Consider the following 18,870-nt stretch of genomic DNA (forward strand, 5'->3'; position numbering starts at 1 on the left):
ATCAAGAGTTTTTCTTTCCTTTCTTTTTTTTTTGATTTGTAATCACACACGCAGAGAGAGGTAACACACACAAACACAACAACAAAATATACAAAGAAAAATGAAACAACAGAAACAATTTATCTAATTTAAGTAAAAATAAATTAAAAACAAATTTAGAGACAAAAATTAAATGATGAAAAAAAAAATTAATTAAATAAATAAAAAATATGAGAAATAATGAGAGAAGAACATAGAATAAAAAAAATGACGTTGTTAAGATATAAAATGTTTTATAATCGTTACAAGATATACGCTGCGAATAAAATCCACACATTCCTCCAGAAAAAATCAATAAAATCAAGACGGTGTTTCATTTGCTATTCATTTGTTTTGTGTCCGGGTTTTTTTCCCTTTTGTTTCTTCTCGTTCTTGTAGATTCTACGGATAGATAAACATCGATCTAGATCTTGTCATGGTAAGTATCGTCTTGGCTGTGGGTCAATTGTGCATTAGCAACAAAGAAAAACCGAATGCGGAACAGAATTTAAAGTTATCATTTAAAACATTTATATAATATTTATATTTAGATATTTCTGAAAATGTCAACGGCATCACCAAAAAACGACATCGAAATAGAACTCGATCGAATTAGCATGTTTCTTGTGTTTTTTTTAATGTATTTGGATTGTGCTGAAATCAATCCCAATCTAATGGTACCGACTTGGTTCACACAATCGTGTCCGTTTGTTTCCAGTTTCAGAATGAAACGCTCAAATATGACTTTTGGATGATGAATTATTTAACTTATGTTAATTGAATTAAATGTTCAATTTACGTTCAAAGCAATTTATGATGTTTATCCAAAAGGTATTCAAAAGACGCTACTGCTACTGCTGGTGTCGTTGTGACTCGGCTGATAATTGTGCGCACGATGAGCATATACCAATCGCCTGTATCACGATTGTTCACCGCAAACCGAAGCGAACATAAATAATAGACAGATTATATTATGATGATGAGTTAATGACTGGCCAATCAAGCATTGCTGCGGTGCTAGCTATTGATTTGCGTTAGAACATCACTAAACTGACTGGCAATTTAATGGAGCGCGCCAAAAAAAAGAAACTACATCATTCACATTGATGATGGCAAAAAAAACGCGATCGCTTTTGCCGCAGAGTCACATGTTTTGCATAAGATTTTGCAAACATGCGGAATTTGTTCGGACACCATGCTTACCACCACATATCGCTGGTTCGCTCATTCGACATTCGGCTAGTGTTTTTCGTTTAGTGATGACGGCTCGTTTTTTCCCTCTCGCTTCTACGTTGCCATATTTTATTTAGATACGTTTACGCTTACAGCATCTCTATGACGATCGATTGTGACCGTTGGTGACGTATTCCCATTTCGGATATAAAAAGCGAGAGCGTTTTTTGAATCGGTATTAGTCTGCATGAAAGATTTGTTGTGCGATGGTCAAAATGAGTCCTTTTGCGGTGAGTGTCAGTGTGACCAGAAGAAATCATAAAGTTTTATTTTTTTGCTTATTTGATTGTTGAACAAAATAAAAATATCGGCTTTGGAAACTAATCTACTTTGTGATATTTGATTTTGTGTGAACGATTTAGACAAGAAGTTTATTTGGATTAACTATTCAATAGCCGAAGTTAATTTGGGTTTCCATCAAGATAAGAATCATATAAAAATTTCAAGGGTGTGTCGACGATAAAAGCGTGGTGTTTATGCGAAATTTAACGCTTTAGCATGGATTTATCTTTCAATTAGAAGATTGTTTTCGGTTTATTTCTTTGTCAACGACGAATTCATTATGTGTCTTGTTTACGAGCCAAAGTTATGTTGATTATAAATAGTTGGGAAAAATCCCTTCGATAAATAGTTCAAAATGTCAAGCGGTCTTTTTCTCGAAATTCTTGCGCTTGAAAAAAAAAAATGCTAATCGGTTGATCACCGAAGAATATTCTTCGAAAAATGATGACTGAGCAACCGAAACAGGTTTAACTTGACTTCAACGAAATTATCACATTTCCCGCCAAACCGACAAGCATTGTAATGGTGATGATCATCGTGTTGAAAGGTTTTTCGACAAATCGAAAGTGACATAGTTCTCAGAGTGTGATTTCAAAATTGAATAGACACCAAACTCAAATCCGAATACGGATGTGATTATAAACACATTTATAATATATTTGGGTATTTGTAGCAACGAAAATAGATTCTTATGCTTTTTCCTTTGTTTTGAACTATGAATCTCGAAAATATGGGAAAAAAGCCTACAGAATGCGTACGCATAATATGTGTCTTTGCCTCAAAATGCCTTTTACGAAGTGCGTAAAATCGATCGATAGACAAAAATTTATTACTAAAATATGCCGTTGAACCACACATTTTCTTCAAACTTTGTTCCGGTGTGCTTGTCCGCAAATCACACTAAAAATTCAACTATAACAAACTATGCAAATGTGATTTTTATTTGGATTTATGGTTCATTTTTATCAGTGCGTCTTCGTCAATGACATTTTAAACTTGACTCTTCTAGTTCAGATTAGATTTTTTTTCTCAATGTTTATTTACTGGCTACTTCAACGGCTTAATGATATGCAAAATCGATCGTGCGCAACAAGGAAGACACATAATGATCGCATTTGTTTATCCATATAAATCAAGAGCATTTGCCGGAAATAAAAAATGGGAATAAATCATATTAGGTTTTCGATACGATAATAGTTCTATTTAATTCAGTCACTCCACATGCTCGTCGTTTTGTCCAATCTGAGAGTGTACTAAGTTTCCGTGAGTGATACGCAAGATGGTAGCACCTTAAATGGCGTTTTTATACACAAAGCGTAAATTATATTAGTGGCGTATCAAAATGAGGGATTAAAAAAAATACATTGTCAATATAGAGCGTGTGGTGTGACCGATTTAATTTTTTTTTCGAATATGGTTCATCAGGTATCTGTTACGATTTTGGTGTTATTATCAGCGATCAACGCGGATGTTAGCCATTTAAATGGTCAGAATGGCTATCGTTATTCCAATGTAGGATTGACAAGTGGATTAAAATTGCATTCGCCAGAAAGTGATCCGGCGCCTACTCAATATCATGCCACCTATGGTAATGGCGCCAGCAGCTACGAACCACCAGCATCAGGAAGCCCATTCAGTAGCGCAGCTCCATTGCCACAAGTACCTATTCCATCGCCACGTCTTTCAGTTCCATTGCAAAGCCCATTGTTAACTGCACAAAAGTTCGGCCAAACACAATTCAAATCCCAAGCAAGCCTCCAACGATTCCAACAACCGCGCACTTATCAAACACCAACATATCAAGCTCCACCTTATATAGCACCAGCTTATCAACCACAAACATACCAAGCACAAACATATCAAGCACCAACGCTCCAGTCAACGTTCCAAACACAAGGTTTTGCTACGAATACTTTCAACAACGGTCATGCTACCCAAAGACAAATCACACAAACACAAACGCAACCTCAATACCAAAATAACCAGGAACCAATTATCACCAAACACTTTTTCGTTCATGCCGCCCCAGAAGATCCTGAGGAAGATGCCGGTCCAAGACTCGTTCAAATCGGTTAGTATGCCGCCATGATTGTGACATTTTTGAATTTTATGCGTTTGTGAACTTTTCATTTTTCGCAGGAAAAGAATGACACGTGTTAATAATCATAGAAAAGATCAGAAACGTCCAAAATCTATTCAAAATTTATGGAAGAAATATACGAAGGAAGTAGAGAAACCTTCGTATATTTTTTCCATAAATTTTGAATAGATTTTCGACGTCTCTGATCTTTTCTATGATTATTAACACGTGTCATTCTTTACCTGCGTTTTTTGTTCAAATTTGTATAAATTTATTATTCATGTGAATTTTTATGAAATCGAACTCGATTCCTTTCATCACATTTTACAGGCCGCCCTCGCAAAAACTATAAAATAATCTTCATTAAGACGCCAAGCTACAGTCAGAAACAACAAATCATTCCAGTATTGCCACAAACCGAAGAAAAGACAATTGTTTATGTGCTCAGCAAGAAGCCGACATTCAATCAAAATATTGAAATTCCAGAACCGCCACCAACACGTAAGCACCAAATGTCCAGCTTAATGGATTCATAGCCAGTCAATGAAATGATAATTATTTTGCTCTTTGATTTTTCTCGTTGTAGAACCATCGAAACCAGATGTATTCTTTATCAAATACAAGACAAAAGAAGAAGCAGAGCAAGCGCAACAGCAAATCCAAGGTGAGAATAATTAATGCCATTTGCAGTGATGTAATTCACAATCTAACTGTTACATTTGCAAGCAACAAATTATGCAATTATCACTCTTACTTTTCGTTTACCCAACACTCAACGAAAAATGTCAATGCAAAAAATGGAAACTAATAAAATTTGTTCAATTAACATGTTTAGCTGCCTACGATTCAGCCAATTTATCGGGCAGCAACGAGAGCATCGGCCAAATCGCCGCACGGTTTGCATCAGGCAGCGATCTCAGCTCAACAGCGTTTGGAGGTCAAGCTACACAACAAAGTAACTATCAACAACAAGCAGGTCAACACACGTCTACGAAACGGAACGTCGCATAAACAAAACTCAATCACAGCCACATATGTATACACACACACACGACATTCACATGCCGCCAGCACACCGTAGTTGATTCTCTGTGCTTGGATCGCCGCCAATTTCCCATTAAACGCTTCTTAGATTTGTACGACTTTTTTTTTAAGAAAACACCATATTCGCGTTCTCTTTTTCTGTAGTTCATGCTTCTTTTGATCCATAAGAATATGCTAGTAATTATCAAAAAAACAAATTTGGAAAGAATAAAACGCTGAAAATGCAAATCAATAGAGCACACACAAAAAAACAACCACCAACACCAGACACAAACTGTTTTAATGGAACAATCAAACAAAAGCCGGTGAAAAAAAAACAACTGCCATTATTAAAATAAAAGAGAAAAATTAAAGACTCATTCGAAAATGTTTGAATTATTACTGTGATTTGGGTTTTTTTCTTCTCACTAATAAAAACGCTACTTTTGGTTAGTTCCGCATAATGCTTTGATCGAAGAATTGATTTTATCGGCGATTCGTTGCATTCTTCATTGCGATGGGGCGGAACTGTGGGCGATCAGGAGGGGAAAAAAAACTTGTCTAACTCGATCCATGTTGTTATGCAACGATTGATTTTTTTAGTAGCTACTTTTTGCGGCTTGTACAATCGAATCATATCTTCTAATGATTTTTATTGCGTTCTGCAATTTGCTGCCGTTTTTTTTCTTTTTCACCTTTTCGAACAAGTCAAACATTTTTATGTTCATTTTATTGACATGGTATTTTATTGTGATTCGCATTTTTATACAATATTTGTTTTCTTCTGCTAACTGATTTCCCATAAACTCTATACAATACATAAATTAAATTAGTTTTGTTTCTTTGACAGCTCTAGAATCATCCCATGGATGCGATTCGATTCGATTTCACAACTCATTTCCAAAAATCAATGTTGAAAATTCGATAATTTACTTCTTTATTTGCTCTACAGTTAGGAGAGTTCACTTAAGTCTTGGGTCCAAAAAGATACTTCAAGTATACTAGGCTAGTAGGGTTCAATGTTAAATAGTTAAAATTGGTTAAGAGGAGACGATTTTTCGGTTAATCACATGACGAAAAAATAGTTTTTTGTTGTTGTTGTATACATGCAATCTAAAAAAAAACTAGTTAAAAATGAAAGATTTGGCATTGTCTAACAGTAAGTGATGTGTGAAGGGTTTTTTTTCCTATGTTGTATGTGCGTGTGGGTATGTTTAAGATTGCGCTTTCCCGTAAGATCCTATAAAATGAATAAATCATGATAATTATCACTTGTTTTATTGTTTTTCGGTCAAATGAAACATTTCAATACTAACCAGTCGGCGGGCGATAAACTTGCGGTAGACTCAACACTTGTGGCAAATTGAATGCGTATTTTCGCAGACCGATGTTCTTCAAAGTGTTTTCACTTCGAGTTCCCTCGCTGAAATGAACAAAGTAAACGAAAATTAGCACAACAAATTAAAAAAATTATTAAACGTAATTATCAAAGCTATAAAACAAATATCAAAATGATTATCACATTTCATTTCATTCAATTAATGTAATAATTTCAATACAAACCTCCGCATTGTATCCAGTACACACTGTACATTGTTTGCTGGCAAATGGAATTCTTTCTGTAAAATACGGCACTGTTCCACTGTGACGGCCATGGCGGTTCGATCTTTGGCACTTTTGCATGACGTTAAGCGTAATCCGTGCAAACCTCGACACACATCTTCGGCCAAATGCAATATTTTTGTGTTTTTCGACGCATTCCTACGCAACGATTCCTCCATTGCATTCAGCAAATCGGTGACATTGTGCAATTGCTCGGTGAGCGTTTCACTTTTGCTCGGTGTTCCTTTTGAATTTAGCATTATTTTCTTGTAACGAATGAAGTACTGTTTAAGTCGATCGTAATTATCGAAATTCGATCGATGCTGTTCACGGGTATAGCCAAGCGTTTCCGATAACGTTGCATACTCATTGATGCCAATGTTGAAGAAAACCGGCGTTATTTTGAACGATGGAGACTCTTTGTTCGGAAGCATTGAGTAAATATTGTCCGGCACGGGAAGCAATACGGTTATCGATTGACGCGAACCAGTGACACGCGGAATGGGGAAGTATTTTTTGTTTCTGGAAAATTGAAAGGGAATCAATATTTGAGTCGATTGGCAAAAGAATGGAAACCTGCATGAAAGTCAAAAATATCATTCAGAAAAAAAATGGAAAAACATCATTTTAAAATTGAACCAACCGTGGTATGTTACCCCGAACCAACGTAAAGGTGACAGCGCTCAAGTCTTCTATGGCAACACACATGTCGCCCCACATATCGGTTTCGCTGCCGTACAACGACAGTAAACCTTCGAAATATGCTAGCGGACCAAGCGTGCATAAGATTTGTACGTCATTCTCAGTTATGTTTGTGGCCCATATTTTGGTCATAATTCCAGATACAATTGCAGTTAGCTGAAATTAGTCAAAGAATTTCATTAAATCATATTTTACTCTCAAATTGTATGGTTTTAGTATTATCATTTGAAATTTTATATCAAATTATTCCAATCACGACCCAAAAAGTGTATCACACTTACCGATTGTGAGAAGCAAACATCGCGGCGATACATTGTATTCAAAATAGCTGACGTTTTCTTCATGTCTTGTTGAAGTCTTTGTACTGAATGCATTAAGCGTGCAGTTTTCAAGAGACCATCCATTGCCTGTCGCAATTTTCTCATTGATGGTCGTAGTTCTGAGGCCCAGTCCGTGGTAAGAGATAGATCTAGCCCATCGGTGAATTTGTTTCCTTTGGCTTTGGACACTTTTCGTGTGACACCATCAACCACTTGATTCAGTGCCAAGTTCAACTCTTTGCTAACCGCCGACTCTTTTCCACTGGAAATCGCATTATTGTTCACATTCACATTCGCCGGCAAATTCATCGACTCCGTTTTGGTTTCGTTATCATTCACATTTGGATTGGAAGCATACGGTTGATTATTGATTGTATTTTGAATATTGGTGAATCCGCGCCTGGTATTGGCTTTTGGCTGTCTCAGTCGAACAGCTGGGCTGCCACAGCGACCGCACAAGAATTTCACTTTGCTCACTAAACACATTACACTCGCCTCAATATTCAATTGGGTTAAGTCAAGCGGTTCCGGCTCTTCGGTGGGTCGATAGTAATTCGCCGATGGTGATGAGCTCATTGCCTTTGTATCCAAAAATGTTCCATTTTGACCGACTGCAATCGAACAATTTCTCACTCGACCATTCTCATCGAATTCATTGGAATTATGTAGAATCTCATTTTTGCTTTCATTCAGCTGATTTTCCGTAACCAAAACACCACCCAAATCCATGGAATTACAGCGTTCTTCGGAATTTGGCTTATTTTCGGTTTTTGCATCGTTTTTGATATCTCGTTTTGGCAACGGATCCTTTGTATGAACTCTTTGTGCTGGTAATGATGACAAAATCTCTCCGCTCACATCGAAATGCGTTTCACTGAAGACTAAACTATCCTCGTTGTTGCCCGAACCACAATTTGGTGGCAATGAAAATGACAAATTGTCACATTCAGGAACATTATCCAATTTGATATCTTCGAATAGTTCTTGTGTCGTGCGATTGTTCAGCGAATCACTCTTATCTTGGTAGATTTCGAAGTTTTCTTTCAAAAAGCCATTATTGTTCATATTTTTTGTGATTTGCGGAATATCAACGCATGGCGATGTGTTACGTCGAGCATGTTTTGTCCACAGATTTGGCATTGGCATCGGACCTGTTGGTGAAGCAAAATCTTCTAAATCCGGCGATTTCAATTCAAGAGCACCCAATTGTTGAGTAATATTCCGAAATGGTGACAATTTCAACGATTGTGTCTTCGTATCCGTTGAATCATTTATGATACGATGTTTTTCGATGAAAGCAAACGCTTCTTCGACTAAACTTGGCTCCCAAATGTTCAACAGTGATCGGGTTTTTGTGATCATTTCATTGCACAGCGGCAACATTCCCTTTGGATTCTTCAGTTTGGCCAATGATAAAAGTTGTGACATAATTTCGACAATTTCTTTCCGCAACTGCTTTATTGACTGAACAGCATCGTTTGCCGTACGCACTTTGACTCCGATTTGATCGACCTTCGATGGTGAGTCTTTCATTAGTTGCAATAGCCTGGAAAAGAGCATATCATTAGTAACAAATCAGGATTTATACTGAAAACGATTGTTCTTCGGTTAACTCAAGAACTTACTTAATCAATCCACCGGTTTTTGTCTTGCCCGAATGTCTCGTAAATGCTCCGACTGTGATAATATCCAAGAAACCGTCGCGTTTCAGCGTATCATTGTATGCCCACATTCTTTGTAGATGCAAATTCACCGGTGCAAATTCGAGTGACTCATCATTTTTGCACGAAGACTGTTTGAAGAATTTGTTTGCCGCGCATTGCTGTAGATTTTGTTTGGCTTGCGAGTATTCTTTAAGTAATTTCAAGTGTTTATCCAATAATTCCATTTGTACATTTCGCCATTCACCACCGAGCTCACCCATACCGGAAATCTCTTGCAACAGCTCTTTCTCGCGCAATATCCAAATGGACCTGAAATGAACAAATTTGTGCTTAGTCCATGATTCACTCGCAATGATTCAATATTTTATGAACGTTTCTTTGTATTTGATATACACATGAATACGACCTTCAGTCAGATTCAGTTCAAGGACACTTACAGTAATTGCTGTGGTATGATGAAGCAAAGACGACTCTCCATCATTACTTCAAAAACGCTGATGTCGCCGCCCAATCCGGAATGCAAACGATACGTGCGAACCTGCCAAGCGGTAAAACAAAAGAATATTTGATTAAATCTCAATCGGTTAAATGGAATGGAAGAATACGGCACCAAATGAATGGAAACAAATGTTGCATGAAAATAGGGAAAAAAGTTCTACTTCAAGGTCGATGCTACTTTAATTTTTCTTTTGGCTCAAAATTATCATTTTCTCAACTTTTTGTTTCAAATTCGAGTTTTAATTCATTTTTTTTTACTCCACATCAACCTACCGTTGGATTAACAAACACCGAGCTAAGTTTATATGGCGGTGGAATATTAAGTTTGATGCCAAGTTTCGGTGGCAATGACTGTGATCGTCTATGGCCGTAGCGTTGTGGCGGTTCGATTTGTCTGGCCGGCGATCGTGGATATTTTCGCTCTTGTTCCGGCAAATACGTTGTCATTGTGAGAAAACCTGCGCTACCCGAGTTCGATTGCAGCGGTACACGAAGTCGTGCCGTTTCTTGGATTGCTCCTAACGTTACTTCAGCCGAACCTAATGGCACAGCCGTTTGCGAAACTTTCTCACGAACATCGTACACCGTAAAGCGTATTAAAGATTGTTTATTTAGGCCGTCCCCTGAACGAAACACAACTGTACATAGGTATTGTGGATTCGAGCATCTCTGTAACGAGAGAAAGAGGTGGCGTTGAATCGATATAAATTGATGGAAATTGAGAAAAAAATATGGAATAAAAATAGAAAAACAAGAGAAGGTCACCAAGCCCTTGGAATATGTTCTCGAATGTAAAGGTCAAACGAAAATCGACACAATCTGACTTCAAAAATAGCATCCACTCAAAATCAATTGATTTGATGTGTGTACAAATTATTATCTGCACAGTTTTGCGCCAATCAATGCATACGTTACCTCAATAACTTCGGTGCGACCGTATCGAATCCATGATGAACGGCTTGGTTCAGATATTTGTACTATAACCGTTGGATTTGGAGGTCGTCCATGACCGTCGCAAAGCAAATTGTCACATGAAATTACAGCTTCGCATACTGGTACTTCGGCGATATCTGCAGTTTACCATCGAAATAGAAAATATCGATTAATTTCCAGAAGAAAAACCCACTTTCCAAAAAAATCTAACTCATACAAAGTAAACGAACTAATGATGTAATTAAAAATTAAAACCCCATGTAATTTTCAGTTTTGAAAATTCCCATCAATAATGAACAGAATCAAAACAATCAGTATTTTATTTGGGCAATTAAAATTAAATGCAATTTAATCGGTACAAAAAAAATCTCTTTTTTGAACATAAAAAGGTGTTGTTATAACCGACAAAGAAATAATTGAATGTTTGTTTTTTTCCTAAATTTTGGTTAGTAACTGGTGTATTTCTCCGAAACGAACAGAAAAAAGCAAACCATTTATTTTTAAAATTGAATAAGATTTTCACCTATTTCTTTGCCGATTTGTAAACGCATCATATCTACGTCGATATCTTGTTTAGTATCACGTCTCTTTTCGATTTGTTCCCGAAGTGATTGCAATTTTTTGCGCATCTCTTCATAGCTAGCATGACGGATCGCCTGAATCCAATCGGCCCGTTCAGCTTCTGTATTCGTTGAGAGTCGTTGCTTGAGATTGTCCTGAAATTCTGTCGAATCGATCAGAGAGAGATGGGAATGCACAAAAAAAAAAAACAACCATTAGCAACAAATTTGAACAGCAATTAACCGAAATCGATGTTGTAGCTTACCGATGAAAAACACAAAACCATCATGTTCACGCCTCTCATTACGTATGATGGGCTCGCATTTTTCCAAAACGATTACACCTTGTGGCTCCGAAAATTGATCACTACTTTTAAAGTAAAACAGCAAATTTCCACGCAGTCGACACCATCGCTCTAAACTCACTGTAAACAAACCGAAAAAAGAAAGAAAGACAAAAATCAAAACACAAAATCAAATTTAAAATGCGAAACAGATGCTGAGAGAATAGATGCATGTAGAATACGAGATACAGACAAAGATACAGTGGAAAAAAAACACCGTACATAAGAGTGATACAGATTTTAAACATGAAAAGTAAGAATGTGCAAAACAGTGCTCGTTCGAGCTAGAAAAAAATCCATATTTTCATTCACGTATAAACAGACAAACAAACAGAGGGAATTATGGCATGTAAACAAAGATAGCGCGCGCAAATGGTACGAAAATAAGAAAGATGTGCGTGATTTTTTTGCTGATGCTGCTACAGAAAAACAGAGTATTGAGATGGTGTTTTGAAAAAGACCGACAAACTACTATGTGTACTTATTCTTGTTATGTGCGAAATTAATATTTTTTTTATTTATTCCGAGTGAAAATTGAATTTCATTTGTTAGCATGAGAGATTCCAAAAAAAAACATCCATTAATCCGAACAGCTCACACTGTCCGTCACATGAAGTGTTAGTCGTCAACATGGTCGATGTGGTATTGTTTTTTTTATCACACAAAAAGCGGATTTTTTTCCATTTGCACAAGCAAATCTATTTTTAGATAATGTCCCAAAAACGACATCAACCCGATAACACTCTGGTTATTGAGTTATATGACGTACAAGAAATAATCTAAAAACGAGATGACAAACGGCTTTATTGAGAAGCAATTTGTTAGTTAGTAAAAAAAAGCGATAAATACAATTAAGTGAGGTTCGATTACGACAGACTATGTGTTATTGGTATTTATGTAAGTGTATGTGTGTGTGTTTGTTTTCGATGAGCTAAGTCCAAACCTTTGTTCGTTCCACCCATACAGCCTATGTTGCGTCTTGGCTTCAATTTGAAAAATGACGACGACGACGATGAACTTGAAGCACATCCCGTCTCCGCGAAATCAACTTCTATAAAATTAAAATCATTCTTATTGACCATCGCTAATTGAAACTTATCAAAAAGGGGAATTTTTTTTTTTTGTGTTTTCGTTTTTGTTATACCGAAACTTTCCCATAGAAGAAGCAATGTTGTGTTAAGTTTTTCTTTTCTGAAATTCAATTATACAATAATTTCAATTTAATGCAATGGGAAAATCCAATTGAACATTAAAATTCTCGGGCATTTGTTACATAATGTCGAAACAAAGCGTTAAATTAGTCTATGCGATGAATAGATTAGATCGTTGATTTGTGTGTGTTTTCGTGACGCTATAAATTTTTGCCTTTAACATGCATTTCCTTTCGTTCAGTTCACTTCGATTCAGTTCACCTTAGAGGTACATTCTGAAAATTGCATTGTATTTGAATACACTTACACCCTCAGTAGAATTCAATTCGAAAGCGCTTTGAACATTTTATTCCATTTGCAAATGAGGTAAGAAACATTCGCTCGTACTTAATGATGTATGGCAAATTGTTCATCGAATCAAACAAACGAACGACGAATGAATGAATGAACGAGCGAAAAGGAAAAATTAAGGCGTATGCAAAAAAACATGCAAATATCATAAAATGGATAATAATCATAAAAACGGGCTTAAGTAAGAATAAAACATAATATGACTAGATAAATGCTGACACCTGAATGGACAAAGCGGATAAAACAGGGGAGATACAGAGGGAGAGAGAGAGAGAGCGAGCGTGTAAAAATAGAGACACCTATCAAAAACAAACAAAGCACATTTCGTGTTTTTTTTCTCTTTTGGCTTTAGGTATCGCGCAGTATCATTCCTTATGCGGGAAAATTGCAGTTGGCCAGCGACAATTAGGTTAATTACTTATGAAAAAAAACCCTTTTGTTGCAAATGTTATGATCAATTTGTCATTTGTCCGATGGAGTTATTGTTTCCCATCTCGTTCTTACCTTCGGAACGGCGAAAGAATCCATCCTGACGCTCGGTTACGTATAGAATGCCCTCTTTTTCAAATTTATTGCTTGGCTGGGTCGCAAGTGTTGCTAATTCCTGTTTATTGAATCGCATTTCATTGGACTTGATTTTGGTTGCACACAGCGGAAAAGGCGCACCGACACAGAATCGACATGAGAAATGGAATAAAACAAAACATCTATTATTCAACACTCACAGCGAAGAAAAAAACACAGTAAACTAATTGCTATTCAAGACGAAATGAGAGGAAAAAATAACAACAACAACAACGACGCATACACAGCAGAATAGAATTCATTTTTCTGCTTCAGTCTTTCTCTGACACATTGATTTGCGTGGTTGGTTTTGCTGGCTTTGAAACGACCGAGCAAAAAAAAAAAAACAACAGCAACACCGCCTAGTACACACATTCAATTGTAACATAATTCGTTTTCGTTTCTATTTTCATGTTATTTATTCGGCTCCCACCGAGGTGCGCTCTCAAGCAGACGCATACCGTTAGACAAACACACATTCTTTTACTCTCAGTGTGCCAGGCACTTGCAAGAACGCAGAAAATGCTTCGAATTCAATCACTGCTGTCATTGCTGCTGTTTTTTTTCCTCTCTGTCTTGTTGTCCACTTTCAAATAATTGCGTTCAATATGAGAAAACACTTACGCGATGCTGCTGCAATCACACACGTAGAACAGAAAATACCAAAAAAGGTAAATATCTTGAAATGAAGAAAGAAAACGACTATAACGAATACACTAAGTCTCTTCGATTGCAACAGAGACCGAATTAGGCTAGTTGAAAATCAACTCGAACTCGTTTCGCTTGATTTACTGTCATTTGAAGTGACACGATGATTTGGTTAGCATTTTTGTACTGATTGTTCTGTTTTCTTTCCACTGAGAGATTAATTAAGTTTCGACTCTAGTCGATGGCCACGCAAATGTTTTGTCTACCTTCCTTTTTGCACTGGTTTTCGTTATTTGCATTCGCTTTGTTTGGCTTTAACTACAGATTCCACCGTACTCACCAGCTAACCATCTTACACTAAACTTCAATTTTCCACTTTGACAGTTGTTCAGCTGCTCATTGCATCGTCCGTATTTATTACACGCGTACACAAAAAACTTACACACATGTTGATGCAAAATACAACGGAATGCGACTTCACGCGCAGCACCTACACTGGTAGTGGTAGAGCTGATGAAACGTCAACAACAAGCCCGGTTCACACGGCCGAATGACAGTTTGGGACAAAGCAACTAGACACAATACAGTATGATATGAATTTAGTCGTTGAGAATTGTGACGACGCTAATTGCCCGTTGACAAAAATTAAAATTGATTTTAATTTTTTTCAATTCACAATTTAATAATTTATTGCTGTTCAAATATTTTATGAATATTTACAATCGCTTCCTGTGTTCAACACAATGTGTAACAACACATCTCTTTCTCTCTGTGTCTTATTTGTAATTTTTGCATGTATGTAAACCATAAACATCGAAAAAATTAGTTTAATCATTTTAATGTTCTTCATTTCACACACAATGAGCGAACGAATTTCGAAACAAATGATTTTTCTTTAAAATGCCAAATTCAAAACGATAACGAATCGTGTTTTCTCCGATATGAATTTAATAAACTCACATCAACTATGGACAAATTTCGGTCAAAATTAAAAGCAATTGCGAAAAATAGACGATTTTTGTATCAATTTAATTCAACAAGGTCTTTCAATCCATCTTGACCGATGTGGATATTGTGTGAACAAAGGAAACTTTGAAATGTATAAGAATGAAGTGCAGTTTTTGGTAAGGAACTGAAAAAAAAGTTATAGAGCATGTACACCGTAGGGTGTTTTCGGCATCGTTCAATCGAAAAATGGTAACTCTCATTCGATAGATCTCAGAATTCTGAGTTGATTGATAACATTTTTGTCGCGGATGGACTTGTGGTGACACTTCCCAAAACTAAAAACGAAAAATGTTTTATTCTGAATTTCTATAGTAACGTGTGACAACTAGATTCAATTTTATGTTTTCTTTTCAAATTTTTGCTTTCAAATTTCAAATCAAATCTGGTTGTCCCAGGTTACTATGGAAATTCTGAATAAAACTATTTTTGTTTTCAGCTTCGGGAAGTGTCATCACAAGTCCATCCGCCACAAAAATATTATCAATCGACTCAGAATTCTGAGATCTATCGAATGAGGCATACCATTTTTTGATTAAACGATGCCGAAAACACCCTAGTACAGTACATTACAAATGTTCGGTCCAGGTGCCTGAAGCTGAAAATGTTGCTGACCACTGAAAAGTTATGTGGCCAACGCACCTATTGGACATTTATTAACATGGTGCATGTTGTCAAATGCAATTGACGATTTGTTTTGAAATTTCATCATCGAGAACTAATAATTCAACACAAACTTCAATTTATTTTTATAGAAAAGTGAAATTATTTTCTTCATGCGTTTATTTTCATTTTTTACAAATTTGATGAGAAAAATTACAATTTAGAAAAATACATGTATTTCATGTTTCAATGTTTTTATTGCGATATGTTTGATATTGTGTAATCCGAAAGAATTAATTGATTTGAACTATCTCTTAATCCCAATCATAGATAACTTGCAAAATTTAAACACTGCCTTTTTTACAAATAAATTAGTAAGAATTTTTCAAGGTATGAGTACCTATTTTGCAATTAATACATCCTCCGTAAATACTCAACCACTTGCTATTAGCATGCCGAATGTATTTCAGTACGTCAACCTACTAGCACGACTCTAACAGGATTAATTGCTAAGCGTAGAATCATATTATAGGTGTCCAAATCGATTCCAGAATAATAAGTGCAGTATGTAAGTGTAGTTAATCTTGTTCCTGATTCCGATATCCCAGTAATTCCTTGCATCGATACAGTGCGTCCCGAATAAATGTACATCGCTAAATTTATTAGAAAATTGTCAGAAACCCCACCGAATGAGCCTCTGCATTCAACAACTAGCGTATTCAGATTTTTCAAATTTGGAACATTTTGTGCTGTTTCTATAATCATGGGACAAATGCACAAGGTATGATTTCGTGGAATATTTACAGCAAGCATGTTCATCAGTAGTTCCGATGAGACTGTTCCATCCAAACGCAGAAATATTAAAAATGGGAGCGTTTTCAAGTGCACCACATTTTCATCCATAGCATTGCTCGGAGATGTACGAAAATGAACAGAATAAATGTCTAAAGTACTGAGAAATCTGGGATAAGTGCCGATACTTTTTAAAACTGTCGGCGATAAAAGTTCACAATTGAATAATTTAAGTGACCTTAGTTGGTGATTGTGTTTCAAAACAAATCGACCTTATCATCTGTCGAAGTTGAATTTGATCTGTTTTAATCTTCATACAAATTTGATCATTTTTCACACAGTACAAATTCAAATTTCTATATTTTTGAAATTCATGAATATTCTTTGATGAAACCTCTGTGATTTACTATTGAAACGTTGTAGAAACTATGCACAAAATATCAAGAGTGCAGGTGTTTCCGAAATATGTTAATGAGTCCACCAAAAATGGTCAATTTGTATGAAAAATACCAAGTGGTTCCAAACTTTTGCACGGTAGTGTAGGTCTGCATATGTCAAATGAGGTTCCTTTGCTGAAACCAAATGCAATTATCCCCGAATGATTTTCTTTCCTGTGGGTGATGTGGATTTGCATGAAAAACATTCCAACGAGTTTTTAAAATTGTTTACAGTTTCATTGGTTGTATTTTCAATGCAGTTAAGGAAAGCTATGGTCATTAAAGTTTACTTTACCATCAATATGCTAAGTAAACTGCTCTGCAATTTCCGGAATGAAAATATTAACATTTTCCGAAAAAGAGAAACAAGAAATAAAGAATAACGACTAACGAGAATGAAAAACACAATTCTTTTATATGTTATTCTACAATAAATTTTTATTTTAACAACTTGCGTGCTTAAATTTAAACCATTATTTACATTGTTTGTTTCTTTCTTTAAAAAAAAAATTGGGAGATACCTTACTATAGTAAAATTATCATAAACCTAGGACACTTGTTCATAAAATTTTTTCTATGTTACATATTTCAATCCGTTGATTCAAAAACAAAGAAAAATCTTTGTTCGATGAAAAAAAAAAAAATTGGAATCCATTAAATTAAAATAACTCTACGTCATTCTTCAGAACGATTATAGCGTTTGTTCTGTTAAGCCCAAGCACTTGCTCTGCCATTTAGCAGTGAATTCGGTTCTGCTTCACGGAACGCATCAAATATTCGATTTCGGGAGAATTATAATGTTCCAAAAACAACTTCATGGTGTTGAAACAATGTTTTATATGCCTTAACTATCGCTTGGAATTATCTAGTTTTTTCTCACTTCGTTTAAAATACAAGATCTATTCTCTCATTTGTTGGCCCAATGGCACAAATTGCATTAACTATGAAGTTCATAGTATGAACTGTTTTTCGAAACAATAATTCACAAAGTGATTGAATTTTTGCTGACGATTCGTATTTTCTTTCTCATTCTTTAAAACTTATGATTAGTTTGATGATGATAATAAGTTAAAAACATTAAAATTTTGCGTTAAAACATGCTCTTCAACCGGCTTCTTTTTTCATATGTAAAATTATGGAAAATCATTTAAAACCATTCAGTTTTTACTTGAAATTGTGTCGATCAAATGATTGAAAAAATTGCCGGCCGATGCTAAAATTTTTCATTAAAATTGTACATCCAGTGGATGTGTCGTTTAAAATTCCCAAATATTTAATTCAATATTCACTGTGTTTCAGTGTTTAAAATGAAATCGATTGGATTAAAAATGTCTGCACAGTCTGTGTTGATGTCATTTGTTTCAAATTCAAATTGCTATTACGGAATGTGTTATCATATAATATTTGGTCTTCCTTATAAAACATAGTCGATGAAAAAGCGCCAAAAATATGTTTATCAAATGAAAATGTTGTCACACATTGTTTTAACCTTAAAAACAAAAATTTCATAAATAATTTCGTCGTCACTGTTGCGTTGTAAGTCTGTTGTGGATAAGAAAATTAGTTGCGTGTGTCGTATTGTTTGCTTGCGGGTTAGTCATGTCAAATTCATTTTTCTAAATTGATTGTTAAAACCATGGTATGTGTGTGTGTGTGTCGACTATGTTAATAGTGTCCGTTCCTATGATCGCGTCGTGCATTCGAAGCAACTAAATGTGAGTCACGACCGGCTGGCTTGTGATGGTGATGATGGTGTCGTTTCTTTTCACCTACAAATACAGAGGCGAATTAATGTCAAGTTAGAATATTTGGAAAAACACGTTTGTTTTGAAGAAGAAAAAAAAGAACAAAAACATTACCTTTGACACAAACATCAGTTACAATCATTTCGGAGCCATCTCTTAATCCTAAATTATCTCTACTGTATTCACGAGCACGACTGAAATGTAAAGAAAATAATCCCATTTTTAGTATATATTTACTTGTTGAGATTTCCGTTTGAATCAAACGGTATGATATTTCGAAACATTTACGCAAGTTGCGCAATGCAACGATAACAA

The 18,870-nt window shown here is 35.6% G+C and overlaps 3 protein-coding genes across 4 annotated transcripts in view; 1 reads left to right on the forward strand and 2 right to left on the reverse strand.

Moving 5' to 3' along the window:
- The first annotated feature begins 1,295 nt into the window (after positions 1 to 1,295).
- LOC129566167 (uncharacterized) lies at positions 1,296 to 5,208 on the forward strand. Its single transcript, XM_055441819.1, has 5 exons — positions 1,296 to 1,481; positions 2,959 to 3,604; positions 3,944 to 4,114; positions 4,200 to 4,277; positions 4,449 to 5,208. The coding sequence occupies exons 1-5, from the start codon at positions 1,458 to 1,460 to the stop codon at positions 4,622 to 4,624; spliced, it is 1,095 nt and encodes a 364-aa protein (XP_055297794.1). The 5' UTR covers positions 1,296 to 1,457; the 3' UTR covers positions 4,625 to 5,208.
- A 143-nt stretch (positions 5,209 to 5,351) lies between these two features.
- Positions 5,352 to 14,499, reverse strand: LOC129566165 (inositol polyphosphate-4-phosphatase type I A). 2 transcript variants are annotated; one of them, XM_055441817.1, is made up of 14 exons: positions 13,950 to 14,485; positions 13,266 to 13,392; positions 12,203 to 12,310; positions 11,182 to 11,340; positions 10,879 to 11,079; positions 10,338 to 10,492; positions 9,696 to 10,091; positions 9,362 to 9,462; positions 8,886 to 9,233; positions 7,222 to 8,806; positions 6,882 to 7,096; positions 6,200 to 6,760; positions 5,953 to 6,059; positions 5,352 to 5,876 (listed from the first exon to the last, which is right to left on the reverse strand). In XM_055441817.1, the coding sequence occupies exons 2-14, from the start codon at positions 13,381 to 13,383 to the stop codon at positions 5,851 to 5,853; spliced, it is 4,080 nt and encodes a 1,359-aa protein (XP_055297792.1). In that variant the 5' UTR covers positions 13,384 to 13,392; positions 13,950 to 14,485; the 3' UTR covers positions 5,352 to 5,850. The 2 variants fall into 2 exon arrangements, with proteins under 2 accessions (XP_055297792.1, XP_055297793.1); XM_055441818.1 differs by lacking the exon at positions 12,203 to 12,310 and having other exon boundaries at positions 13,950 to 14,499.
- Positions 14,500 to 17,221: 2,722 nt separating this feature from the next.
- The window catches only part of LOC129565875 (sushi, von Willebrand factor type A, EGF and pentraxin domain-containing protein 1), a 37,480-nt gene continuing 35,831 nt past the window's right edge, over positions 17,222 to 18,870 (reverse strand). Inside the window, exons 11-12 of the mRNA XM_055441178.1 lie at positions 18,670 to 18,749; positions 17,222 to 18,579 (exon numbers count right to left, since the gene is read on the reverse strand). Of these exons, the coding sequence (XP_055297153.1) occupies positions 18,476 to 18,579; positions 18,670 to 18,749 (184 nt within the window). The 3' untranslated portion in view covers positions 17,222 to 18,475. The remainder of the gene's footprint in view (positions 18,580 to 18,669; positions 18,750 to 18,870) is intronic.

This window comes from Sitodiplosis mosellana, unplaced genomic scaffold (genome assembly GCF_009176505.1).
Source record: "Sitodiplosis mosellana isolate CC-2019 unplaced genomic scaffold, AAFC_SMos_1.0 Smas_scaffold_3, whole genome shotgun sequence".
NCBI lineage: Eukaryota > Metazoa > Arthropoda > Insecta > Diptera > Cecidomyiidae > Sitodiplosis > Sitodiplosis mosellana.

Coding starts and splice junctions, on each gene's coding strand:
- LOC129566167 (XM_055441819.1), top strand. CDS start 1,458: ATGGTCAAAATGAGTCCTTTTGCG. Junction 1,482..2,958: donor TCAAAATGAGTCCTTTTGCG/GTGAGTGTCAGT, acceptor ATGGTTCATCAG/GTATCTGTTACGATTTTGGT. Junction 4,278..4,448: donor AGCGCAACAGCAAATCCAAG/GTGAGAATAATT, acceptor TAACATGTTTAG/CTGCCTACGATTCAGCCAAT.
- LOC129566165 (XM_055441817.1), bottom strand. CDS start 13,383: ATGCGATTCAATAAACAGGAATTAGCAACACTTGCGACCCAGCCAAGC. Junction 9,234..9,361: donor ATCATACCACAGCAATTACT/GTAAGTGTCCTT, acceptor TGTTCATTTCAG/GTCCATTTGGATATTGCGCG. Junction 6,060..6,199: donor GTACTGGATACAATGCGGAG/GTTTGTATTGAA, acceptor TGTTCATTTCAG/CGAGGGAACTCGAAGTGAAA.